At 54.3% G+C, this 27,321-nt stretch overlaps 1 protein-coding gene across 7 annotated transcripts; it reads right to left on the reverse strand.

The window, feature by feature from the left end:
- Window positions 1-26,110, reverse strand: TOP3B (DNA topoisomerase III beta). 7 transcript variants are annotated; one of them, XM_032139399.2, is made up of 19 exons: window positions 25,989-26,059; window positions 19,272-19,477; window positions 18,919-19,086; window positions 17,635-17,766; window positions 15,815-15,921; window positions 15,078-15,152; window positions 13,450-13,646; window positions 11,881-12,037; window positions 10,861-10,974; window positions 8,223-8,313; window positions 7,108-7,262; window positions 6,870-6,975; window positions 5,696-5,842; window positions 5,378-5,551; window positions 3,290-3,418; window positions 2,561-2,710; window positions 2,105-2,205; window positions 1,472-1,673; window positions 1-571 (listed from the first exon to the last, which is right to left on the reverse strand). In XM_032139399.2, exons 3-19 carry the CDS (start codon window positions 18,986-18,988, stop codon window positions 90-92), a joined length of 2,589 nt encoding a protein of 862 aa, XP_031995290.1. In that variant the 5' UTR covers window positions 18,989-19,086; window positions 19,272-19,477; window positions 25,989-26,059; the 3' UTR covers window positions 1-89. The 7 variants fall into 7 exon arrangements, with proteins under 7 accessions (XP_031995290.1, XP_031995289.1, XP_058287405.1 ...); XM_032139398.2 differs by lacking the exon at window positions 19,272-19,477 and having other exon boundaries at window positions 25,989-26,106; XM_058431422.1 differs by lacking the exon at window positions 17,635-17,766.
- Between the last annotated feature and the right edge of the window lie 1,211 nt (window positions 26,111-27,321).

A 27,321-nucleotide genomic window follows, 5' to 3' on the forward strand; every position in this document is an offset into this window, starting at 1 on the left:
TCTGGATAAAATAAAATGCATTTTAATAGTGTGAAGTGCCATGAGGTGTCTGCATGGCACTGCAGCCTGGGTGAGGGAGGACAGGGCCATCATACGAAGTAGGCGGCCAGGGCTGACATCTTGTCCTTGGGCCGTCTGGGGTTGGGCTTCCCAGGGGGCCTCCTGGCCCGGCCCCGCCCTCGACCCTGCCTTCTCCCTGGTCCACCGCGGTGCATGGGGTGGCAGGAGGCTGCATGCTTCAGCTCCACCAGCTCCTGGAAGACGGGGTCACAAAAGACGCAGCCCATGTGCTGCGTCTCATCGCCCGGGAGTGGGGACTTGGCCTTGTTGAAGTCCACGTCAAGCAAGGCGGCCTCACAGACACTGCAGGTGTCGGCGGACACCCGCACGCGGTGGGCGTTCTCGAAGCAGTGCGCTACCACGTTGCACTTGTTGCAGGCCACCTTCCACTTGGGGCCCGAGGTGGGGTCCAGCACCAGCACCCCGCTCTCACATTCCACGCACTGGCCGATACCCAGCATGCTCAGTGAGTGCTGGCAGGAGGGGTGCGTACACTCGTTGCAGCCCATGCCTGGCGGGAGAGGGGAGCCCTGTAAAGGCACGCCCACTGTGCCCACCTGCCCTCTGCGGCCTGCTCCCAATGCCTCAAGCTCCTGGATCCCTCATCCCAGCAGAAGGAACTCTTCTTGGCCTTGCTCTTGGGGACGGCCTTGCTCATGCTTCGGCTTCTGGCTGCCATTACCCTTGTTTTCTGCTTATCTGAAACCTCCTCAACTTTCAAGGCCCCTCGCTGGCGCCATCCCAGTGGGTTTCAGCCGACTCCATCCCCCCTTTGCTTTGCTGTCACAGCTTGTTACTGGTAATGCCACATGACCCTCATGTCACTGGGCCACATGGGACCACCCTGTCAGCTGCTCTGGTGGCAGCAGGAGGGCGGGGATGGGGTCTCACTCCCCCGGCAGCCTGGGTGCAGACTGAGGCCTGAGGGGGCTTTCTGCAGAGCACACGGTGAATGTGGGCAGACGCCTCACTCCCGCTGGTTCCTGGTCTGGCTCGGTGCTCTCTGTCCTGCCTGCCTGGACATGCGCTCCCTCCTCCAGTAATGAGGACGAGGATGAGGATGGAGGATAGTGGTGGACGCTGACTGGGGGTGCCCGCTCACCGGGTGGGTCCCCCGACTGCTGCATCCTCTTGCTCACTCAGCTCCGGAGGGAGCATTGCACACCTGTGCCCAGGTCCTGAGGGTGGACTAGGGTTGCCTGCTCGATTCTGACACAGAGAGAGGGTGGCACCACTGGCTGAGGCCTGAGCAGTGCCCCACCTACATCCAGGGTCTCTCGTCTCAGTGCCAATGAGTGCAGGAAAGGCCAGGGTGAGGGGTCCCCTCAGAGTCCGGCCTGGTGCAAGGCAGGGGTTGGCACTGAACAGAGACTGCAGCTACCTGTGGACAAGAGGGAGCGGCTGCACTCACCTTTCTTCATGTCTCGGAAGGGTGGGTGGTTGTAGCAGTAGGGGCACAGTGGGTAGCTCTTGCCCCGAGAACCTGAAGACCACAGGACCAGCTCGAAGTCATCAAGAGGGCAGCGGAGCTCCTTGTAGAGCTTGATGGTGCCATTCTGGGGGAGCGTGTAGGTCTCATCGCAGTGGGAGCAGTGCAGGCGGCTTGGCTTGGCCTGCGGCAATGCCAGGCAGGGGGCGTGAGGGTCACTGGGGCCACCGACTTGGCCCCTACCCCTACTCCTCATAATAAAAAATATGTAACCTGTCATGCAGAACCCGTGACACACTGTCAGGCAAGGCGCATGAATCTCTGGCCCTTGTTCCACGTGTGCAGAAAAGGCAGTTCTAAAATCTCTGTGCGTACATTAATGTCCATGATGGTAAGTGGCATGGTGTTAGGGAAAAATGCACCGTGTGTTTGCGTGGCCTAATGGCTGTGTGTTCTAGGGGACATGGGGACACTGGGTATTTTTTGTCAAGACTTCTTTATGCTCATTCTTCTGTGACAGCCAGGACAAAGAACATGATTCCTGTGTGATCAATGATAAAGCTGAGGCCTACAGGGGTGAGGCAGCTTGCCTGAGTTAGTGTTCCCTGCACCTACCTGGATGTACTTCATGAAGCGGTGGCACTTCCCACAGCGTGAGAGGGGCTTGCCTGTGGCCGCCAGGGGCGAGAAAGACACTTCCATCAACTCATCCATGCCTGCGGGCAAGCAGAGTGTAGGAGTCATCTCCTTCCCAGTCCCTAGCAAAAGGCTCCACAACACGTGGTCAAGGGTCTGAATGTGAAAGAGTCCCTATAGGCGGTGGTTTCTACTGTCCCTGGCAGAACGGCAGGGCAGCAGCCCTGTGTGTCAGAGGCGCATGTTCCTGGCCGTGTGTGGTGTTAATGCACCTGCTCTTTCAACCCAGCCAGGAGGTGTCACTGCCCTGGCCTACGGAGGCCTGGAGCCCAGATCTGGAAGCTGGTCCCACGTGGGGACCTGGGTCCCCAGGTACTGGCAGTGCTGACAGAGACACCCCCCTCTGGTGAGGGGCAGGCCAGAGGCAGACTGTACCGGCAATGGAGTCGACAAAGTAGTGGAACTTCCTCTTGAACACGTCCAGGGTGTGGCCCAGGACCTGGCGGTAGTCGGCCTTGCCCTGGGCGATCAGGTTCAGCTGCTTCTCCACTGCGCTGCGGATGGTGGGGAGCACCAGCTCCGCGTCTGCAAGTGGGCAGGGGGCAGATGTTGCCCTGAGCACTCGCACCCGGGGCCATGCCCCTCCCAGGCAGGGCTACTGCCCTGTAACCTCTTGCTCTGGCCTATCTTCCTAGCGTCTGCCCTACCCACCAGTCCACAGCCTCAGATGGTACCAGGCTGGCTCTTATGACCCCAGGCCTTTCCTGATTTCCCACCCGGAAATGTCAGGCAGAGTGGCCAGGGATGTCCTGTGGCTAGAACCACATCACAGATGAGCTCCAGGACGCCTTTGGGCCAGTTTTGTGCTCCTCCCTCTCCCCTTGGCCCCTGGGGAGCCTCCAGGGAACAGGGCTGAGGCACATTCGCCTCCCCTTTTGGTTCCCTCACACACGTCTGTTCAGCCTTTAAACACACCGAACTCCTGCTCTGGGCAGGTCCTGGGGGTCCTGGGGCAGCGCCCCTTCAGTGGGTGTTGAGGGAGTGCGTGTGGGGCTGGGGGATCACTGCAGGGCAGGGGCTTGTCTGGAGCAGGCAGCAGAGCCAATGCCCAGGGAGAAGCCCAGGAGCCTCGGTGGGCCCTGGAGGCAGGACTGAGGAACTCACCAATCTTGTAGTAGCCGTGCACCAGGACGATGCCGAGGTTGGTGGGCTTGAGCCGGCGCCCGCTCTCCACAGTGACGTAGTTGCGCTGGCAAATGTTGTTGATATGCACAGGGATGCTGGCATCTGTGCCTGCAATGTACAAGGCCCCAGGGTTCCTGGCCTGCCTTGGACATGCCCCACTGAACCATGTGCTGTAGCACCTGTCACGGGGCCCCTGGTGCTCAGGCCCTCTCACTGCTCCTGGCCACAGGAGGGAGGGCTGTGCCCTGAGCTTCCCCTGCACTGTGCTGGGCACCAACTGCATGCATTTCATGTTCTGCCTTGAGAACACAGGGGCAGCCCTCCCTGCAGGGGGTGCCTACTCCTGCTTTACGGCAAAGATGACAGTCTCAGAGGTTAAGGAACTCTCCAAGGTCACAGTGCTTATTCTGCGCCTGGGAAACGTGACTTCTATGGCTTCTCCTGCTTGGGTCCTGTGGCACCCACCCTGGAGCCAGAGCCCCACTCCACCAGAACACGGAGGTGCTTACAAGCTTACTGCAGAGCCACCCTCCCCTAAACCTGTCCACTTTCTGTCTCTCACCTCCTCCCTCTCTGCAAGGCCTGTCATGATCCCCAGGGCAGGCTCCCAGTCCCCAGGATTCCACTCTCCCACCCAGAGGAGCTTTTCTGGCAGAGGGGCACAGCGGAGGCTGAGGCGTTCTGACTATGGCAGGTGCCAGTCAGAGGGGCAGAAAGGAGGCTAGGGCTCCCTGCACACTCACCAGCATGGGCAGGTGACACACACCTTCCCAAAGTAGCTTGGAGAGAATCTCACATGGGAAGAAACTGGCCTCCAGGGGCTAAGGAGCCTGCCAAGGGCCCATGGCTCTTGGCACGAGGCCAGCTCTGCACCCAGTGTGGCAGGCCGTGGGTGGTGTGTGCCACTACCGCCCTGAGTCTGCCGGGCGCCATGACGCGTGGTATGGGCTCCTCTGTGGTGGCTCTGGTCAGGCCCTTTTTACATACTCCTGGGGGCTCAGTCACAGGGCCACCCTGACCACTCTCCTGTTCAGAAGGTAACACCAGAGCCCTCTTCACTGTCACAAAGTTGTATTGGTGATTGGGTCTGGCTCACTGGCTAGCATAGGGCTGCCAGGAGCCAGTGTCCCATCAATGCGAGAGGGCAGAGGACACAGGGGAGCAGAGCCCACACTCCACAGTGGGCTGAGGGCTATTTCAGGACCCTGGCAGGTGCTCCTGAGAGGAGCAAGCCCAGAGCTCTGCTCTCCTGTCAAGGTTGCCATGGTCACCAGGACCCCAGCCTGGGAAGAGGCACTCCCTGAGAGTCCACCTATATGACCACTGCTGGAGCAGAGCCTGGACACAGTGGCTGTGACATCCCACAGGCCTCCAGAGCCTGTCAGCCAGGGGTAGTGCCCCAGGGAACAGGCAGTGCCCGGCGGTGCAAGCGCCACCTGGGGAGAAGGCTCCGGCAGTGAGGCTGGCCCCCAGCATGTGAGACATCATTCACAGTGCCAGGCCTGGGGACTTGTGAGGCCACCACTCCTGTGAGGAGTGTGCACTGGTGACTACACTTTTGCTTTGATAAACTCCCCTGGGCTGCCCGTTCTTGCTTGGAAACTTCCTGGTCACCCTTTGGGGAGCCCTGTCCCTGGGACAGGCATTTCTGTTCTCTCCCAGGGAAGCAGCTCCTGTGAGATCTCATTTCCCTGTCACCTGATTTCAGGACAGACCAGGCTGGCTGTGTGGACTCAGGGGACTGCCAATATGATTTCTATGAGTCACTTGGCATCTGGGCCAATCTTCAGCCTTGTGGGCGTTAGTCGGCGTGTGCACACCCACAGTGCACGAGGGCACATCTGGGCCTTCACAGGGAAGGCCAGGTCCTGAATGGAGGCCTCGGGAGGGGATGCCCGCTGTGGCCCTGCCTGGCTGGCCACACACTGGGTCACCAGTTTCCAGACGCCAGCCCGTGGAGGGGTGCTGGGCTAGGCACACAGGGGTGGCGGGGCAGCTTTGTGAGTAGACTCGAAGCCTGAGTACTGGAGACAGAGCTGGCTCTGGGGCCTGGGCAGGTGTACCCACCAATGCCATGCTTCTCCATGAGCGTGATGAGCTCGGCCTCCGTCAGGTAGTCGGGCGGGCTCGTCTGCTTCTCCAGCATCTTCACCTCGCCCACAGGGAAGGTGTCGCCCCGCTGGCAAGTGGGCAGGCTCTCTTCCAGGGGCACGCTCTGCCAGGGCATGATCTCCGTGAAGCCTGGAGAGATACGCACCGCCACTCAGGGTCCCCAGCCTGGGTGGCCGGGGCCTCAGACCCTGGGCCTCCCATCCCCAGACACGATGTAGAATGTTTGACTGCCTGTGAAGGCACAGAGGAGGAAGGCTGGGCCCGTGGTGTGACCTGGTGAGAGGACGGTCTTCCCAGAGCAGGTGAAGAGCTCGGGCCCAATTCTGAAGGAGATGGTGCTCTGCAGGTACTTGCAGTCATGGCTGACCGTGGCAATGAAGTGTCTGGTGATGTACTCATAGAGCCGCCACGCGTCACCCCCTGCAACAGGCCAGGGCTAGTCAGTTGTGAGCCAGCTAGGGGCTCTGGCCGTGAGAAGCCCCCAGTACTCTCGCTTGAGCAGCAAGGTCTTGCTTACAGAGCCGCTGTGCAGGACACGCTGCAAATCCTGGGGAAGGAGGAAAGAAAACGCGCAGGAAGGCCGGGCGTGGTGGCTCATCCTGTAATCCCAGCACTCTGGGAGGCAAAGGTGGATGGATCACTTGAGGTCAAGAGTTTGAGACCAGCCTGGCCAACGTGGTGAAACCCCATCTCTATTAAAAATACAAAGAAATTAGCTGGGTGTGGTGGTGGGAGCCTGTAATCCCAGGTACTCGGGGGGCTGAGTCAGGGTGAACTGCCTGAACCTGGGAGGCAGAGGTTGCAGTGAGCTGAGATCAGGCCACTGCACTCCAGCCTGGGTGACAGAGCAAGACTCCGTCTCAAAAAAAGAAAAAAAAAAGAAAATGCGGAGGAAGGGAACACAAGCCTCCGTGCCTCAGTGGTTCCTTTCTGGCTGCAGCTCCCACCACCCTGCACAACCTCCTGCCCCTGCTTCTGGCAGGACTGTTCTTCAGGCGTTGGCCTGTCCTTCCACTGTCTCGTGACATGACACCATCGCTTCAAATTCAGACTGTCCACAAGTGGCTCCTGTCTCTACCTGCACTGCTCTCCCTTCCTCATTTGCCCTCTCCTGGCACTCGGACCACTGGTACCACCTTAGGCCAGCTGGGAGGTAGGAGGTGTACTGCCCCCTCCCCCACGCCGCCACACTCTACCTTGGTTTCATTCATGTCCCCCGTGGCGTCTGTCCCCTTGCCTCCCTGCAACAGCACCTGCTGCCACCTCTTCACTCCTGTCCTGGTGCCATAGCAATGGAGCTCATCTTCCAGGTGGCCCCCCATCCCCACAGCCAGGGCAGGCAGAGGCTGAAGGAGCCCCCACATTGCCAACAGGGCCTGTAACCTTCACCGTCGCAGCTCGCCCTTCCCTCCCTGGAAGCACGTCGGGTATGGGGTGACAGTGGTACCTAATTCGGCCTCTGTGGCAGACTTCATGGGGGTGATGGGGGGATGGTCGCCGGCGTCATGGCCTTTCCTTGGGCGGTTGATACCTTCTGCTAACAACCGCTTCACCTGAGGGAGAGAAGACAGAGCAGAGTCTGCGGCTGGGCTCGGCTGCCTGCCTGGGTTTGGCTGAAGTACCAGACCTGGTCCCAAGGCCTCAGTGACACATACACATGCTGGGGCCGGCCTGGCTCCACTCACCGTGTCAGCCCAGTAGGGGTGGTTGGCCTGCTGCCGCAGAGAGCCCTTCAGGTCAAAGTTCTCAGGGTAGTGGGTGGTCTCTGTCCGTGGGTAGCTGATGTAGCCTTGCGTGTAGAGCCGCTCGGCCGTCTGCATGGCGTGCTGCGGCCCCATGCCTGCGAGAGTCAGGAGGTTCTCAGAGGGCCAGGTACATGGGGATGGCCAGGTGCCTGCCCTGGTCTATGCACTCAGGCTCCCCCACTGTGGCCAGCCTCTCCTGGAGGGTGAGGGTGGCTCTGAGCAGGCACAGCTGGAGTGTAGAGCTGCTGGCCGGGTGGGCACCTATGCCACACAGTCTTGTGTGAGGCTGAATCCTGCACCCGTAAGGCTGAATCCTACACCCAGGATGGGCCTGATGGGAAACACCACTAACTCTACCCCATGATGCATCCTCATGGGGCCCATGGCCATGGGGATGAGACATGGCCTTCAGAGCACCACTCCCCATGCATTGGCCATGGAGCTATAACCACACTTCAGGCTGGCTGATCAGCCCCATTCTGAACCTTTGGGTGTTTCTGTCCTCACGGCACTTTGGGGCCACTGAGGGGGGCTCATCCTGCTACTCCTTGACCAGCAGAGGCTGGCACTTAGCTAGCAACCACTCCCAGCATTGCTGCCCTCTGAGGACGCTGGAGCCACCACTCAGTGTCCACTGAGAGGACACTGCCCATAGTTCCGTGCGGGGTGGCACCAATACCTAGGGGCTGACAGCTGCCGGAGACCAGCTTTCCAGCCCAACCCCCTCCTCGCTACTAAGGAGAAAAAGGCTGAGGAGACGAGGCTGAGGGGTGACATTCACACCGGTTCCCTGAAGGTGACATCTGGCTGGGGCCTCTCCCCTCACCAGGGATAGCTGCTCAGGGACTCTAACATCAGGATGTGCCCTCAGGTGGTGACCAACTTTACCACCTTTACAACCTATGGATAAGTGAATTCCTCCTGAGGCTCAGATCCCCTTGAAGCCTCGGGCACCATCCTGCAACCCTGGGCGCTCGCTGCTCCAGGCTGAACCTGCCTCCACGACTCTGCCTCAGGAAGCCTTCTGGCGACTTGAGAAAAATGTCCCTACATACCCAGAGAAGAGCTGGCCACACGCAGCATCTCCACGGTGTTCAGGGACAGGGGCCTCTGCTTGGCCTTTTCTTTCCTGCTTGTGGCCTCCACCTGGAAGACAGGACAGTCAATGATTTGGGGAAGGAGGAAGACACCACCATAGAGGGAATCAAGATGTGTGGACGAAGGGTCTGATTTCATTCATTTGGTCTCCCTGTTTCTCCAATTCATTCTTCCTAACAGTCTAAAGACTTGATTGAATATTTATTCAGGACCAGGAAAGGAAAAAGAATAAAAATTCTTTTTTTAAAAAAATTTTGGCTGGGCACAGTGGCTCATGCCTGTAATCCCAGTACTTTGGGAGGCTGAGGCGGGTGGATCACCTGAGGTCAGGAGTTCGAGACCAGCCTGACCAAGATGGTGAAACCCCGTCTTTACTAAAAATACAAACATGGCCGGGCACGGTGGCTCACGCTTGTAATCCCAGCACTTTGGGAGGCCGAGGCGGGTGGATCACAAGGTCAGGAGATCGAGACCACGGTGAAACCCCGTCTCTACTAAAAATACAAAAAAAAAAAATTAGCCGGGCGTGGTGGTTGGCGCCTGTAGTCCCAGGTACTTGGAGAGGCTGAGGCAGGAGAATGGCGTGAACCTGGGAGGCGGAGCTTGCAGTGAGCCGAGATTGCGCCACTGCACTCCAGCCTGGGCAACAGAGCGAGACTCTGTCTCACAAAAAAAAAAAAAAAAAAAAAAAAAAAAAACAACAACAACAACAATTAGCTGGGCATGGTGGAACGTGCCTGTAATCCAAGCTACTCGTGAGGCTGAGGCAGAATTGCTTGAACCTGGGAGGTGAAGGTTGCAGTGAGCTGAGACCACGCCATTGCAATCCAGCCTGGGTGACAGAGCAAGACTCCATCTCAAAACAAACAAACAAAAAATCAAATTTTTATTTTTTTAAGAGACAGGGTCCTGCTCTGTCGCCCAGGCTGGAGTGCAGTGGCACCATCAGAGCTTACTATAGCCTTGAACTCCTGGGTCGAGCGATCCTCCTGCCTCAGCCTCCTGAGTAGCTGAAACCACAGGCACACATCATCACGTCCGACCAATTTTTTTTTTTCAATTTCTTGTACAGACAGGGTCTTGCTATGTCGTCCAGGCTAGTCTTAAATAAACTCCTGGCCTCAAGTAACCCTCTCGCCTCAGTTTCTCAAAGTGCTAGGATTACAGGCACGTGCCACCATGCCCGGCTATTTTTTAAATTTTTTTTTTTTTTTTAGAGACAGGGTCTCCCTGTGTTGTCCAGGCTGGTCTCAAACTCCTGGCCTCAAGTGATTGAATATTCTTTTCTGGAGAATTTTCTAGGGAAAGAGAAAACCTGGAAGATTGAGGAGGAGTCAGAAGGGCTGCAGATGGAAATCCTACAGAAGCCAGCATCAGCCAAGCTACAGGGATGGCAAGTGGGGCCCGTCCCAGGGGAAGTGCCCCTCCTTGCTGTGGGGAGGGCTGCTGCCTGTACCTGCTGGTATTGCTACCTCTTCTGATTTTTCAAGAGAAGCTGGAAGGCAGAATTTTAGTATGAAATCTCATAATTTTTAAGTGCTGGTAGCTATACTGGAATTTGTGTAAATACCATACAGATTAGCGGAGTGCATCCGTGAGCTGTGCTTGTTTGGGGTCCTACCACTCTCTACCTCTGCTGAACACTTGTTGGAAGAGACAACTCTTTGTTTTGCCTGTGGCAAAAACAATCCAAACAACTCAACCCCGGGCCCTTGCCGTTGCCAATCCCACGTAGGCTGGTCAGGGCAGTGCCTTCTGCATTCCAGATCGACAGATGTGGGTGCTAACACAGAGGCCAGTTGTTATGTGAAGCTGGGCTCCCCGGCGTGAGGCCTGGAGGTGGCAACAGTGTCTCTGCAGGAATGTGATCAATGCTGACAGCCTGGAACAGCTTTAGAAGTCTCAGATGCCTGAGACGATGGCATGGCGGGCAACAGGGCACTCAAGGAAGGCCAGAGAAGGACAAGGAGAAGGCGGCTAAGGTTGCCAGGCTGTGTCTCGATGGATCTCGTAGCTGTCACGCCTGTAGCATGTTTACTTCAATAGCCACAGATGTGTCCCCAGCCCGTGCAGCCACGTCACCTCACCCTTTTCCTAACAGCCAAGGAGAATGTCCTTTCAATTCATAGAAGCCCTGAGTAAGAAACATAATCCCATAAAAGCACACAAGCTGACTGAAATTGGAATCCCAAGCCTCTCCCCTGCCAGCTGTAGCCTTGGGCAAGTTCATCAATGTGCACCAAGGTCCCTCTACAGTTGTTAGCTTGAATCTCTGTGTGAAATGGAGTCCTGCCACACGGAGGTAACGCCTAGTAGGTCACGCACAAAGGGGAGAGTGGAAGGGGTCCAAGGTCACAGGTGTGGACAGTGCCTGGTATGTAGCGGGCATGCAATACACTATGGCTACTGCATTGGGCAGAAATATCTTAGGAGTATATGAGGGAGTAACCATTCGGCTTTCCAAAAAGATGTCTGTGTTTCAGAAAGGGAGAGAAAGACACGGCCTAGGATCACAGGCTGTTCCTCCAGTGGGAGGCATCCAAGGGCCACCCTCACCCAAGGCAACTGTGATAGGTGTCGGTGGAGCAGGCACACCTGGGCTTCCTTCTCCAGCTTTGTCATGTTTAAAAACATCTGTGCGATCTCCCGGTCGAACACTCTTACTCGGTCCCAGTCCAAAAGCAGAGATCTGTCTTTGTCAGTGTTAACCTGCGGGAAAATGGATAAAAGATGAACGCACAAGAAAAAGTCTCCAGGTGAGCCCAATGCCAGGAAGAACCAGGACAGATGAAGCTGGTCCTTGTCTGGAAGCAAAACAGCCCTGGCTTTAATGGCTCACAGCTGTACCTGTTCAGGCGGGCAGATACGCAAGCTGACATCTGGCCCTCTCCACCCCATGCCCCGAAACCAGGCAGCCAGTCTCAGGAAGGTGGTCCGAAGCTGAGGTTGATGTGTCCTTAAGAAGCACCTGAGCCCCTACTTCTCACGTCATCCCTGCCTATCCCCAGTGCCTGGCCAGTGGTAGGTATGGCCACCACTGGGGTCCCAAGCCCTGTGTCAGCCAGAGCAGCTCCAAGACAGGGTCTCACTGTGTTGCTAGGCTGGAGTGCAGTGGCATGATCGTAGCTCACTGTAGCCTTGGACTCCTGACCTCAAGCAATCCTCTTGCCTCAGCCTCCCAGGCTGTTGGGATTACAGACATCAGTGACTGTGCCTAGCTGTATTAAGTCTTACAGTGAGCTTCTTTGGAGGCTTTTATTTGAAGAAAGGGTTCTAGGAATTTTTAGAAGTTTGAAAGTTAATGGCCTCAGTCCAGTGCTTGGGCTTGACCACCGCAGCCACTGATCCTGTGGGGTGACCTCACCCTGCACTGCCAGAGCTGAACTCATTCCCAGTTATCCAGACTCAGCATATACAGGCCCAGTCTCTTCCCATTGCCCCCATGAAGGCAGGAGTCCCTCAGCCCTGGGCACCACAGACCACTTCCAGGTATAGTGGTATAGCTGTCCACACTTCTGTCCTCAGCCTGGGGCCTGCTGGCTGATGATGGAAGACTCTCAGAATTCATGCCCCAAACCCAGAAAGCCCCAGCATGAATAGAGAAAGGCAAGGAACCTTGGCCTGCAGCACCCAGTAGGTCTCTGGTTTGAAAGACTGGATTTTATCATGTCTCTCCACGCAGAATCCCAGGGTTGGAGTCTGACACGGCCCAAAGGAGATGAGAGAGCTGTCTAAATCACCATATTTCCCCTGGAAATATTTAGTCTGAAACCTGGAGGGAGTGGAGAGAAAGATATTTTGGTCACTGATTCACTCAAGACACTATTATGGCCACCCATGTGAGTACAGCCCAAGGCCAGGGGTGGTGCATGAGGGAGGTCACACAAGGTGGTGTCCCTGCTTAGAAGCCAGTGGGAGCAGAGTGGGCATAGCCTTAGGGAGGATTCATGTGTGTACATGGGTGACAGAGCCGGTGAGACAGTAGATGGAGATTTCTACTGTCTCAGGCCAGGGAGCCTTCTATTCTATTGCATCTACTGCATACTCTCCTTAGGATCCCCAGAGCACAGACAAACACACTTTATCAAGCAGGGCATATGTGACCTCTGCCAGCTAAATAAACAATTTTCTTTAGGTCTTTTTTGTTTTTGTAGAGACACGGTCTTGCTGTGTTGCCCAGCAGGAGTGCATTAATGGGGATTCACAGATCATTGCAGCCTTGAACTCCTGGGCTTAAGTGATCCTCTCACCTCAGCCTCCCAAGTAACTGGGACTACAGGCTCACACCACCCAGCTAATTAAAATGTTTGGACAGGCACAGTGGCTCATAACTGTAATCCCAGCATTTTGGGAAGCTGAGGCGGGCGGATCACCTGAGGTCAGGAATTCGAGACCAGCCTGGCCAACATGGTGAAACCCCGTCTCTACTAAAAATATAAAAATCAGCCGGGAGTGGTGGCAGGAGCCTGTAATCCCAGCTAGTTGGGAGGCTGAGGCATGAGAATCACTTGAATCCAGGAGGCAGAGGTCACAGTGAGCCGAGATTATGCCACTGCACTCCAGCCTGGGTGACAGAGTGAGACTCTGTCTTAAAAAACAAACAAATAAATAAATAAATTTTTGTTTAGCCTGGGCGCAGTGGCTCACATCTGTAATCCCAGCACTTTGGGAGGCCGAGGTGGGCAGATTGTTTGAGCTCAGGAGTTTGAGACCAGTCTGGGCAATACAGTGAAACCCTGTCTCTACAAAATACACAAAAATTAGCCAGGCATAGTGGTGCACACCTGTAGCACCTGTAGTAGAAGGCTCAGGTAGGAGGATCTCTTGAGCCTGGGAGGCAGAGGTTGCAGTGAGCTGAGATTGTACCACTGCATTCCAGCCTAGGCAACAGAGCAAGACTCTGTCTCAAAAAAAAATATATATATTTTTTGTAGAGATGGGGTCTTGTTATGCTGCCCAGTCTCAAACTGCCAACCTCAAGCAATCCTCCCATCCTGGTCTCCCAAAGTGCAGGGATTACAGGTGTGAGCCACTGTGCCTGGCCTTCTTCAGAGTTGGTGAAATCCCTTGTTGCTCATCCTGGCTCGAGGAGGCCTAGGGGCCCCCGAGGGGGACCAGTAGAGGCAGGTCTCTGGCTGAGGGAGAGTGAGGGTGTGCCCAGGACTCCGCGGGTGTGGCCAGCACCTGGTGAATGCACAGCCGATTCGCAGGTCCAGCTCCTGGCGAGCATCCACTGAGAGCGCCTCGTTGTGGTCAGGCTCGCCCAGGCAGGCCATGGCATTACAGATGTCTGTGTCCGTGATGGAGCTAAACCTGGCCCGGAACACGGTCTTCTCGCCACCATGGGCCTTGTTCATGACGGGCAGAACAGCATCAAGAACCTGGGGGTGGGGAGTGGCCCGCTGTAACCCACCTCCCAGATTGCTGCCACAGCTCCCTACCCCACTGTGAAGCCTGGCTTCTTCCAGGAAAGAACACGTGGCTCAGCCCTCTCTCCTGCCCCTGTCAGACCCTCCTCTATCCCCCTGGCTTTCCAGAAGTCCTGGGCACTCCACAACACCCCACCACATGGCTTCCTTTACTCCCATCTAGAAACACATTCGAACACTCCCTTCTTACTCCCGCCCTCTCTCTTCTAATCCTCTGCTTTCATTCCCACCAAATCAGGAAATGCTACTGCCAAGTACACGAGGGACCTCTTAGTCCCCAAACCCATTCCACGTGACCCGATTCCCTGCCTTCTAGGAGGGAGAGTTTGGAGGGGTGGGTGGAAATTTTAAGAGGCTGAAGAAAAGACAGGGAAGGAAAAAAGAACGAAGGGGAAAGGAAATGGGCAAGAGCAGGAAGGCCATGGGTGGTCCCAGCTTGTGGTGGGGGCAGCTCGGGCTAAAGCACAGCAGGGGTCCTAGAGCCGAGACTCACTAGGAAGGCCGTGCAGTGGGACTAGGGTCGCCGCCGGAGCCTGGCCACGCAGCTTCCTTACTGGGAATAAGTGGCTTCATTTCTGAAGGGAGAAAGCCCCATGAGCTGCCCCCATTCTCCACTCCCAGATGCAAAGGCCCCCAGGGAGGAGCCGCCCTGCAGGGGAGGAGAGGGTATCTGGGAAGAGACAGAGTGTGATCACATTTGCTGAGGGTGCTGTACTGCAACTCCAGGTGCCTGAGCTCTCTGTCTCACTGACCAGCTCTTGAGCCACAGGTGAGAGCTGGGGGTACAGGAGCACAGGGGCGACCCATAGGGAACAACAGTCTGAAGGGCACCAAGTGAGATCAACAGTCATGGCCACTGTGAGGGCACCATGGCCAGGGCAAGCATGGGGCATGGGGTGTGCACAGGGAGCTGCCACCTGCTTCTCTGCAGGGCTCCCAGGGTTGGCTGGAGGCAGGAGGCATCCTGGGTGGGGCAGATGAGCAGAGCGAGACCTGCAAAAGGACCTCAGTGCTGAGGTCGGGAATCAACCAGCATCAACCCAAGGTCCCTGAGAAGTCACGCTGGGCACAAGATGCTGAACACCAAGCTGCCCCAAGACAGTCCCATTCTGAAACCTGCATCCACCCAGACAATTTGGCCCCTCCTATGTTCACTCATATCGTGAGGCCTCAGCAAGCAGAGGAACAACTGACCACCTTTAATAGAGCCTATGCAGTTAAAAGTATCTATGGAGTTTCAAAATAAAGAGAGGGGAGAGGTGTTTTTAAACCAGTACAGTTTACTCCCTCCTTTGGCCCCAGGAATGATGTGACTGCTGGTGTCAGTTTGGGGCTGGCGTCAGAAAGGCCAAAAGTGAGGACCAAAGTGAGTCTCATACTCACCTCAAAGCAGATGTTCTCCCCCTCCTTGTCGCAGTCCAGCCACAGCACGATGTAGTCGCAGCCTCTGCCCTCCACCTGCCACACAGCACAGGTTCACACACACCTGCTGCAGACCCGGTCTGTGCCACCCGCCCCCAGTGCTCCCATCCAGGACAGGGCTTGGTCCCAGGCCCTGAACCTCAGTTAGGAGGACTGGTACCTGGCCTGGGTGAGGAGCTGGCTGTGTTGAGGCTGGCTCAGCCAACAGAAAAGAATTGAGTTTATAATTGATGTTTTTTGGACCAGAAAAAAAAGTATAAATGCAACATGATCTTAAACCCCAAAACTGCCCAGAAAAAGGGTTAAAATGAAATAACCCTAAATGATAACAGCAGTTGTCTTGGGTAATAAGATTATGAATAATTTTTTTGTCTTTCTACTTATCTGCACTTTCTAATTTTCCATAATCTGTATGCATTTGTTTTAAAATTAAGGAGAAAAAACCCCCAACCAAACAATCTATTTTAAAAGCAGGAGGCCTGCTCTCCAGGACTGAGGGTTGGCAATGGCAACTGCCTTGTGTGTGTTGGGGGTGCCTGCAGGTGCCATGTGGGCCAGCAGGGGGCACTCACAGAAAGAGCTAGCAAAGGCCCCCCTGTCCATGGGGGATTAGGACTCAAGCAAGGGTGAGCAAGGACATTGCAGCTGTGGAGGGTGGGGAGCCCCGGTGTGCTCATGCCCAGGCCAGCCCCACGCACCTGCAGGAACTTCACCATGTTCAGCTTGGGGTTAGCTTCTTTCTTCTCCGTGGGAGCTTGGCTGAACAGTTCTGCGGGGTCCACTTTGTCCCATTTGTTGTATTTTCCTACAAACCAGTCACAGTGACATTGAGTCACACCTCACAGTTCACAGGGGGCTTGGCCTCCAAGACCGTCATAACCCCAGGAGGATGTTGGTTTCACCCACAAATGAGGAGGGGAAAGCTTGGAGAACAATTTGCCCAGGGTCATCCTGATGATCAGAGGCAGAGCCAGGATGTGGGTTCAGGCCTTTGGTAACCCCCTCCCATTCAGCCTCCTTTCTGCTCGGCTGCTGGGCTGACCCACCACACCCCGGCCAACCACAGGAGCCAAGCAAGCTCTCGGGGGGCTGCCGCTCTGGCCTCACTTCTGGGACTTTCCCTGTGGCTGGGAGCACCATTCCTGGGCTGGCTCTCTTTGCCTGAGCACTGGACCCCACAATGGTGCCTTCATTCACACTTCCAACCTGAGTTTCTGGAACTCCGTCCTTCCACCCATCACTCTGTGGGGGCACACATGTGCGCAGTCATTCCCGTTAAAGGACCCATCTTTTTGAGCCTCATGCCCAGCACAATCACCTACTCATCTACAGAGACCTGGTTCTTGCATGCTCAGCTGTCTGGCTTTCTTTTAGGCCCCACTTCTTTTTTTTCTGAGACAGGGGTCTCGCTCTATCACCCAGGATGAAGTACAGTGATATGATCATGGCTAACTGCAGTCTCGACCTCCCAGCCTCAATCCATCTTCCCATCTCAGCCTCCCAAGACTACAGGTGTGCACCACCATGCTGGCTGATTTAAAAAGAATTTTTTTTTTTTTTTTGGGTAGAGACGGGTCTCACTATGTTGTCCAGACTGGTCTTGAACTCCTAGGCTCAAGCGATCCTCCCTAGGCCCCATTTCTTGCATCCTGGGAGGATGGGGTCAGACAGAGCCGAATTCAAATCCCGGCTCCCCACCTGCCAGTTGGAGATAAAACTTGGGGTCCAAATGCTCAGCCACACAACTCAGTTACCATCATTGTCAACGCTGTCATCAATGAGCAGCAAGAACAAGGGCTGAGGCTTTGTTGCATGCCAGGCCCTGTGCTGAGGCTTTGCTGTGTGCTGGGCCCTGTGCTGAGGCTTTGCTGTGTGCCGGGCCCTGTGCTGAGTGCTCTGCCCTTACTGTCACACGGAATCCTTAGTTTTGGGAAGCAGATGGCATTGCTGTGAGACCCATTTCACTATGAGAAGTGTAAACTCAGAGGCCGTCATTGCCCTCGTCTCCAGCCAGTGAGCCGGCAGAGCAGGGGGAAAAGCCTGGATCAGACTCTTGCCAACCACATGGCCCCATACCTACACCCAGCAGGTCACTAATACCAGCGCTTCCAAGGTAATTGATAACAGTAACAATATAGGAATGACAATGACAGCCACCAAATGACCGACAGATGACGGTCAACTCGGCAACAGCAGCAGCCTTCTCTTAAATGCCTGCATAGGTCAAGCCCTTCCTAACTAAGATAGATGCTGCCACTTTGTCTACATAGGAAGGCACACAGGGAATGCAGTGACTAGGGGGTGCCGCTATGATGGGGACCCAGGGCTGAGTTCCAGAGCCTGGGTTCTGGGCACTGCACCCAGGGACCCTCTAATCACTACTTCATGATCTACTGGCCTTATGACTCATGGAGTTGGGACAAACTTCCCTGCCTAGAGGCATCTCCTGGCTTCAACTGGACCCTGGCCAGTGCCATGCAGAACTCCCTTCAGTAGGATGGAGGGTAGAGGGGTTTACCCAGGAAATCCAGGGTCATCACGTGACCACAGACAGACGTCATCTTGAAGCGCACTGGCTGGCCAGCAAAGGTCCCAGTGTACTCGTGGACTGAGCAGGCCCCGTTCAGCCCTTTGTGTGAGGACAGACTCCCTGGGGATGAGGAAGCACAAAGTGACTGGCTGCTTCAGCTGAGCTGAAGACACTGTGGAGACCCCAGCCCAGATGCCACCTCCCAGAGGCCAGACTCCTCCTTCCCCAGAGTGGTGAGTGACGGCATTCTGCAGACTGCTGTGGGTAGTTGGGCACTGAGAGATGGGACGGCGCTCAGGGAAAACAGCATTTGCCAACAACCTAGCACAGAGCACTCTCGATGCAGAGCCCCAGGCTGCCGGGAGTCAGGAGCAGGCAGGGGTGGGCTCTTTCTCTGTATTTATGTTTTCACTCTTCAATTCCATTTTTGCCTCACTTCATTGAAACGTTATTCATCGTTTACTAAAATAGACTCCAGATCTACTCTAGGTTACCAGGGACCTTCTAATTATTGAATTCTCACCCTCTCCACTGCCCATACTCAGCTGTACTTTCTCAGCTTCTGGGCACCAGGTACCACTTTTGGGGCCCCCTGTCCCCTGAGGACCATGCCTTCTCAGCTGAACGAGGGTCTCTTCCCCTCTCAACTGCTGGACCAAGGGGAGGCCAGGTAGGTGCCTGTCATTTCTGGGTACCCAGCATCTAAAACTCTTCCTATTTGGAGGGAGTTCAAAGATGGGGGGAAACAGCACCCTACCAACCACCCCAGTGGCCAGGGTTGGGGGTGAGTGGCAGACATTCCCTCTCTAGCTCCCTGGTGTCTCAGTAGTGCCTGTGGCCATAGCTCAGTCCACTGGCTAGTCTGGAGTGACGTGAGGTCCACAGGACAGTGGGAGTATCCAGGGGTGACAATGCCTGGGGCATAGCCTCATCAGACCTTGACTGGGGTGTGGTCCTGGCTGTGTCTCCTTCCTTCCAGGGCTGGTTTCTGCTACTTGTACCTAACAGCCCCATCAGGCCCAGCATATGGATAATGACTGTCCTTCCATTTCATTGTAAGCTGTGCCTTGTGCCTTCTGGGAACCCCAGCTTTGGCACATTGCCAGGAGTGGAAGCAAATGCACCCCACTGTGACTTACTGAGATGCTTCATTACCACCTGCTGACCTGAACCAAATCTACCCCAGCCAGGGTGGAATCACATTAGGAAAAAATGTCCTGTAACACATAAACGACTGTGCTTACAGACCAAAGCAGGGCTGGTCTCTCCTACCTCTAGAGAGGATTTTGGCAATTGACTGTGCCAAGGACGGCTTTTCAGCAACCATGAGCACAGTCTTCATCTTGTCTCGGTCCTTCACACTCCAGTTTCGGGGCACTGGCAATGAAAAAGTTTAGACTCCACTCTTCCGCAGCACAGCACTATTACCAATGCTGACTCCTAAAGAGAAGAAGGGACACTCAGGATAGCAATGCTGTCAACAGAACCTATACCACTACAAGGAAACTCACTTTAACAAAGAAAAAACAAGACCAACCTGAGGCAAGAAGAAGAAAAATCACGGAATTAGGGAAACTTGAAGACATCTGAGATTAAAGAAACAAACAAACAAACAAAAAAACTACCAGGTCAGCTGAAGTGGCTGAGATGATCCTGGGAATGTGGCTCCATTTGGGGGAAGGTGAAGTGGCCCCAATGATCTCAGGTCAATTTTATTCCTAAATCCATGCTAGGAAGATGCTGGGGCCTGGGGATCTGGAGTGATGGTCAGGCCAGGTGGATGCCTGGCCCTCCTCTCTGGACTGGCTCTTCCACCTACAGGTGGACTCACCTGGAGAGAGGAAACACTGTGGCCGAGAGCAGCACCTCCCCCTCAGCTAAGCACTTGGATGCCCCAGGACATTTTACAAAATGCAGATGCCCAGGCTGGGCTCCCCAAGTCCTTCTGATCCATGATGGGCCTGAGACCCTCTGGCTAGTCGGTCCAGCCCCAAGCAGACATCAGGGCTCTGTCACATCTATCTCCCACCTATTCCACTCCACCTTTTGCTTTGCAGGCCATGCTCTGGCCAAATTAAATCAAATATCGTCATTTAAGCAAACACGCACTTGAAGCCTCTGTGCCTGCGCTCCCCTGCCTGAGAGAAAGCTCCGCTAGGCCTGGAGGATGCAGCCTCATGGCCCACAGGCCCAGCTCAAGTCTCCTAACACCACCAGCAGGATAAGTCAGCCCTCCTGTGCCCACAGCTCTTGGGCTAGGTCTCCATTCCAACCCACTCACATCATGCCATCATCAGTGACTACCTCACCCCCAAAATAGGACACGATGGGCTTTGTGTCTGAATCACTGTTGGTCTTTGCAACAGCTTTCTGTGCCTGACACACGACATTCAATACCTGCTAGCCAAGTAAAAGAAAACCACGTGAACCCTTTTTGTTTTTTCAATCATTATAAATGTAGCACTGATGTGTATAAACATAGCGCTGTATTAAAAAAAAAAAAAGACTTGTATTGAGACAACTGGAAAAACTTGCTGGGGAAAAAAATAAAGTTAGACTCCTGCTTCCTAACTCCCACTAAAACCGATTCCAGATCTAGCAAAGGTTTGAGTAGAAACAATGCAACCAGAAAAATATTAGGAAAAACATGTGCTTTTAAAATAAATCTCACGAGCCTGGTGTGGTAGCACATGCTTATAGTGTCAGCCACTCAGGAGGCTGAGGCAAGAGGATCGCTTGCTTGAGGCCAGGAGTTCAAGGCTGTTGTGTGCCATGACTGCACCTGTGGATAGAACAGCCACTTCACTCCAGCCTAGGTGACAGCAAGACCCTGTCTCAAAAAAAAAAAAAAAACAGCAAAATAAAATAATCTCAGTATGAAGAAAAACTACCACCTAGATGGGCACGGTAGCTCATGCCTATAATCCTAGCACTTTGGGAGGCCGAGGTGGGCAGACCACTTGAGGTCAGGAGTTCAAGACCAGCCTGGCCAACATGGCAAAACCCGGTCTCTAATAAAAATACAAAAATTAGCTGGGTGTGGTGGTGGGTGCCTATAATCCCAGCTACTTGTGAGGCTGAGGCATCAGAATTTCTTGAACTCAGGAAGTGGAGGTTGCAGTGAGCCGAGATCATGCCATTGCACTCCAGCCTGTACAATAGAGCGAGACTCCATCTCAAAAAAGAAAAGAGAAGAAAAGAAAAACAACCACGTAAGTACCTTTGTGGTATCACATCATGTCCAACAACACTCACAGAAGAAACCCAGAACTACAATGAGCTTGTGCTTATCACATAGGGAGAGACTCAAAAGTCGTTGCACACACAGCAGACGAGGGCGTGGGGAAGTTAAATGGGAACAACCTCTATGTGCAGCAATTCAGGGAGCCCTCTCAAAGTCCGAGTGCACATCCCAGCAATTCCACTCCTTGGAATGAACTTAATAGTCCAGTTATTTATTGAGCACCTACTGCATGCTTGGCCTAGTCCAGGATGCAGGGAATACAGCACAAAGCAACACCAGGTCCTGCCTTCCTGGAACTCATGCTGTAGTATGGGAGCGGGCAAGGGACAGGGCAGGGCTGGGTGACACCTGGGAGAAGAGTCCAGGCAGAAGAGGCAGGGAAGGTGAGGTCCTTGGGGAGGATATGGCTGGGCAGGGGGGCTCACGGGGCTGAGGGAGGGAGCAGGGGTGTAGAATATGGGTCTGCTCTAGGGGTGCTGGGAGGCAGCAGAGGGTTTGCATAGGTGTGGGATAATCTGACTTTAAGTGTTAAAGGGACCTCTCTGGCTGCCACATAGAAGAGGATGACTGGGCCCTGGGTAGCAGTGGTGGAGGCTGCGAGGGAAGTCAGAGTCTGGGCAGACCTGGGATGGCAGGACATGGGAGGGGAGGGGAAGGTGAGTCAAGAATGACCTGAGGCAGGGGCTGGGCATGGGCCCACACCTATAATCCTAGTGCTTTGGGAGGCCAAGGCAAGAGGACCACTTGAGGCCAGGAGTTTGAGAAGAGCCTGATTAACATAGTGAGACCCCGTCTTTACAAAAAAGCAAAAGGAACAACCCATGGCTTTGGCTTAGGCATGACAAGAAGGGACTGGCAGTCTGAAGTGGGACTTCAGGTGTGTTAAATGTGACCTGCCCATTGGACAGCCTGGGTGGCCTGGAGGAGGTGGCAGCAATGTGGAAGGAGCCCAGGCTGGGGGTCAGGAGATGAGGAGCTAGCAGGGTGAGTCAGGAGGGGTAGGGTCCTGAAAGCCACAGGAAAGAGCACTTCAGGGCAGTCATCACCATGTGGAGGACACTGACAGGCCAGGTGAGATGGCAGCTGAGACCTGACCATAGGGTCTGGCAAACAGAGCCCTGGGTAACTCTGATGGGGCCATCTGGTGAGTGACAGGTGAAAGCTGCATGGGGTGAGCTCAACAAAACCTGGGAGATGGGAGAAGGCTGGTGCGCTGTCCCCTCTTGTTTTAGGATGGTGGCTGTGCCAGCATGTTCTCTGCTGATGGGACTGCTCCAGTGAGACGGAAAAGAGAAGCTGCGTGCCGGAGGGGAAGGAACTGCTGCAGTGATGGCCTTGGGAGGGTGAGGGGCAAGAGAAGCAGCTGGTCAGCATCCAGGCGGTGCAGAGCTGCCACAAGGCTATACTTCTCTTGGTGGAAGGGGAGGCATGGTACGCCTGTCCACTGAGGAAGGACAGGTGGTGATGCTGCAGGCAGGCCCACAGCAGAGGAAGCACTGGATTTAGTTAGATGGGAGAGTCCAGGTGAGTAGAAGGGAGAGGGAGTGGGTCAGGGTTCGAGGGGAGAGATTACAAGGACAGAACCTGACTCTGAGTTGGGTGAAGAGGGAGGTGAGGGTTGGGGAGGGTCCACAGAGGGTGTGCTCTGTGGGGTCCAGGAAGCGAGGCACTAGAGCAGGAAGTGGGAGTCAAAGAAGCAACTCCCAGAGGGTGGGAGGCTCAAACAGGAATTATGGAAGGGCCTGGGTGGTAGCACGCTGACCCAGGGAGGGCAAGGGCTGTGAGACAGGTAGAGAGTGAAGTCACCTGGGGAGACTCACAGGAGTCAGTGGTGGGCCCTGGCAAGACTGTCCATGTGGACTCTGAGACCCCAGGAGGCAGGACAGGGCAGCGCTGGAGTGGCCTCAGGCTGGGCATAGTGGTGCCTGTGATGAACCACATCACTGGGGAGTTCTCTGCAGCATTATCAATCATGATAAAAGGTTAGAAACAAGCTGGTGTCTGTTAACAGGGAGATGGTTAAATAAAAGCATGGCATTCTCTGGCCGGGCGTGGTGGCTCACGCCTGTAATCCCAGCACTTTGGGAGGCCAAGGTGGGCGGATCACGAGGTCAGGAGATCAAGACCATCCTGACTAACACGGTGAAACCCCGTCTCTACTACAAATACAAAAAATTAGCCAGGTGTGGTGGCGGGCGCCTGTAGTACCAGCTGCTTGGGAGGCTGAGGCAGGAGAATGGCGTGAACCTGGGAGGCAGGGCTTGCAGTGAGCCGAGATTGCGCCACTGCACTCCAGCCTGGGCGACAGAGTGAGACTCCATCTCAAAAAAAAAAAAAAAAAAAAAAGCATGGCATTCTCTACAGTAGAGCACCTGGCAGCATTAGAAAGGGAAGCATCTGCTTGGTACATACTAACGTGGATCGGATCACTGAAATAAATCATGCTAAGAAAGCTGGGCACGTAACGGTGTGTAGAGAGCGCTGTCATTTGTGATCACACATATGTGTGCACACATGTGCACTTGATTATGAAGAGGCGATATGTCTGGATAGAACGCAAAACAAACAGTCCAAGCAGTCACCTGGAGTGGGTGTTAGGGCCTGGAGGTCAGGGCTGGGGGGGCCTCCTCACCACATTCCCTTTTGCACCTTTTACATTTAGCACCTGGACATAGGTGACTGAGGGACAAGAACTAAGACAGGGGACTTTACAATAAAACCAGAAAAATAAAGGAGGGTTGTAAAGGGCATTGTTCAGAAAGGATGCCAAAGGAACCCCTTCACTAAAGGGGCTTCTGCCGCTCATCATGCTGTGCCGGGGAAGAGGTCCAAGGTTGGCCTTGGGCTGTCAACCTTGTTCCCCACTTAAGAGATCACAGGACCACAGTGAAATCAGCAATCTTGACCAGAAAGCTGCCCCAAATAAAATGACAATTTGCTTTTTTCCTCAAAATAAGTAAGTGGATGTTCCCCTTAAATATACAACCATCCCACAGTGAAAGAGCCGAGGCCTTGTGGAATGATGGCACTGTCTGCAGATGAGCTCTCTGGCCCATGACAGCTCCAGCTGCATCTCCCAAGGCTCTGCTGCGCACCCACCTTTCCTCCCCGTGTGCCGGCAGGCTTCAGCCTAGGCCACTTTTCCCCCTTAGTCTACTTGCTCCGACCCCTGCCCCTCCCCTCCTGAAGACTGCATCTGGCATCAGCAGTCTGTCTCTCTTACAACTGTCAGGTTCATTGCCACATTTCTGGCATCCAGCATGCACTAAATGCCTGCTGAGTGAATGAATGAACAACCAAGGTGATTGCTCTCCGTTCTGGGGAAGTTTTGATTCTACCAAAATCAGAGGCCCAGAAGTGAGGTTTAAAAGAGATCTAGGGACTCCCCTTCTCTCACCCTGGGAAGCCAGAGGCCAAAAGGGAAAACTTGCAGCAGAGGGGGGATTGTTCTGTGAGGGTCTAAGTTTCCCATCTCTTCCAAAGTAGGAAGTTTTGTCCTAAAATGTTTCCTCAGATTTTCTCATGTCTATGCCACAGAGTAGTCAGCAATTATGTATGACATAATGAGGACACACCAGGGACCAGGCAGTCCTGCCAGCATCCTAGGCAGGGATGCTAATGGGTGCTGCCATTTTATTGGCCTAGACTGGGACTGTGGGGTCAGAGAGACCAGAGCTCCAGTGGCTGGACTTTGTTCTAGAACCCGTGCCCCAAGCCTGCTCCTGCCCTGCCTCTGTGAGCACTCTGATGGAACAGCAGCCTGGCTTTGCTTCCTTGTAGCACTCACCACTACACTTGGTACAGCCTCCATCTACTTATTCAGCTCTTGTCTTCCAGCTCCTAGAAAGTAAGTAAGCAGCAGGAGAACACGGGTTTTGTTTTGTGCATTCTCATGGTAAATAGACAATGAGGAAATACTTTGGGAGGCTGAGGCAGGTGGATCACCCGAGGTCAGCAGTTCAAGACCAGCCTGGCCAACATGGTGAAGCCTGGTCTCTACTAAAAATACAAAAATTAGCTGGGCGTGGTGGCGCGTGCCTGTAATCCCAGCTACTCAGGAGGCTGAGGCAGGAGAATCACTTGAACCCAGGGGGCGGAGGTTGCAGTGAACCGAGATTGCGCCACTGCACTCCAGCCTGGGCGACAGAGTGAGACTCTGTCTGCAACAAAACAAACAAAAAAAGAAACAAGCAGATGTGGCTTGGGAGTAGACCTAGCGGTGGTCTGAATAGCATTAAAATTCCTAGGATTTACCACCTCAGTAACTACCAAATGCTTCTAGAATCAGGAAAAGAGGGAAACAAACAACCATTTCTTAAGCTCCTCCTTTGTAGTAGGCACACCATAGCTATCAACACTATTCAAGCTTGCCAACAACCCCTTAAGGCAGGTGTTGTAATTTTTTAAAACCGTGAGTAAATGGAGGTTCAGAACAATTCACACTAGTGTCAGGTGACCTTGGCAAAGGAATCCCAGGACTGGCTAGCCATCAAGCCCAAGTTAGGCTGGCCTCTCAGGTCCTGTTTCGAAAGGTGAGAAGATAAAAAGGCAAGACTAGGAACATCTTACCTTTCACTTCGGCGAGAAATTATTGCCCCTGGATTCCAGCTAATTTGTTCACAAAAGTACCCTACTTCATTTACAGATAACAGGTCAGAGAACCTGGGTGCCCTCAAAACCCAGCCAGGGCCTAGGGGGCCGCGAGTGGAAGCTGCCTGGGTGTGTACCGCACCTATCTGGGTCCCGGCGGCTGAACAGCTTCCCTGAGCCTCAGTTTCCCTGCCTGTGAGACTGGGACAGCAGACCTCACCTTAAAGAACTGTAGGAGGGTTCGAAGAAGAAAAGTATTAACCGCAGCGCCTGCTCCCTGCAGGCACAGGGCGGGCCCATCTCCACCTCCCTGAACCCCCACAGCAAGCCCCGCGAGAGAGGATCACCCCTGCCAGGGAAGAGGCAACAAGAATGCAGAGCCCGGCCCGGGCCCACTCCCGAGCTCGCGGGTCCTCCGCCGGCCAACGTTCAGGAAACAAGCCAGAAAAATGCCCGCGCTTCCCGCCTTTCTGAACCGCCCGGCGAGGGGCCGCAGCCCGCCGCTCACCCGCAGCCGCACCGCGGATCCAGCTCCGGTCCTTGTTCCCGGGACGGCCACCGGCAACCCCTATTTCCGGGTCCAGCCGCTTCTGGCGTCCCCGCGTCCGGTGTGCCAGCGTCTGCCCTCCGGCTCCGGCGGGTGGGCATTCTTAGGTTCCGTGGCTCGCGGATTCCGGGCGCACCCCAGGGAGTGGCACTTGCACGCCGCGGACCGCAGGGATCCGCAGGCCCTGCACCCAGATTCTTCCACGCCACGGAGAGACAATCATGACAATTATCATTACAATGATTATGAAAACTGGCATGAAAACATCTATGCTGTTAATAATTAAAATAATAAAAATGTACCGATGTGTGTATAGCAGGCTTCTTTCTTTCTTTCTTTTTTTTTTTTTTTTTTTTGAGACGGAGTCTCGCTGTCTCGTCTCCCAGGCTGGAGTGCAGTGGCGCGATCTCTGCTCACTGCAGGCTCCGCCCCACGGGTTCACGCCATTCTCCTGCCTCAGCCTCCCGAGCAGCTGGGACTACAGGCACCCGCCACCACGCCTGGCTAATTTTTTTGTATTTTTAGTAGAGACGGGGTTTCACCGTGTTAGCTAGGATGGTCTCGATCTCCTGACCTCGTGATCCACCCGCCTCTGGCTCCCAAAGTGCTGGGATTACAGGCGTGAGCCACCGCGCCTGGCTAGCAGGCTTCTTTCGATGCTGTAAAAAATCTGTGGAATGAATGAATGATCTGTGTAAAATATATCTGGAAGATGAATTCTAAAATTAAGTTATTTATTTATTTATTTATTTATTTATTTATTTATTTATTTATTTATTTATTTTGAGACAGAGTTTTACTCTTGTCGCCCAGGCTGGAGTGCAGTGGTGTGATCTCGGCTCACTGAAACCTCCGCCTCCCAGGTTCAAGCAATTCGCCTGCCTCAGCCTCCTAAATTACAGGCGTGTGCCACCACGCCCTGCTAATTTATATGTATGTGTATATATGTATATATATATATATATATATATTTTTTTTTTTTTTTTTTTTGAGGCGGAGTCTCACTCTGTTGCCCAGGCTGAAGTGCAGTGGTGCAATCTCGGCTCACTGCAACCTCCGCCTCCTGGGTTCAAGCGATGATCTCACCTCAGCCTCCCAAGTAGCTGGGACTATAGGTGCGTGCCACCACGCAGGCTAATTTTTTGTATTTTTGTAGTAGAGACGGGGCTTCACCGTGTTAGCCAGGATGGTCTCGATCTCCTGACCTTGTGATCCGCCTGCCTTGGCCTCCCAAAGATTTGTATATTTTTGGCAGAGATGGGGTTTCACCATGTTAGCCAGGCTAGTCTTGAAC

The sequence above is a fragment of the Hylobates moloch genome, unplaced genomic scaffold (assembly GCF_009828535.3).
Source record: "Hylobates moloch isolate HMO894 unplaced genomic scaffold, HMol_V3 SCAFFOLD_19, whole genome shotgun sequence".
In the NCBI taxonomy this organism is placed as follows: domain Eukaryota; kingdom Metazoa; phylum Chordata; class Mammalia; order Primates; family Hylobatidae; genus Hylobates; species Hylobates moloch.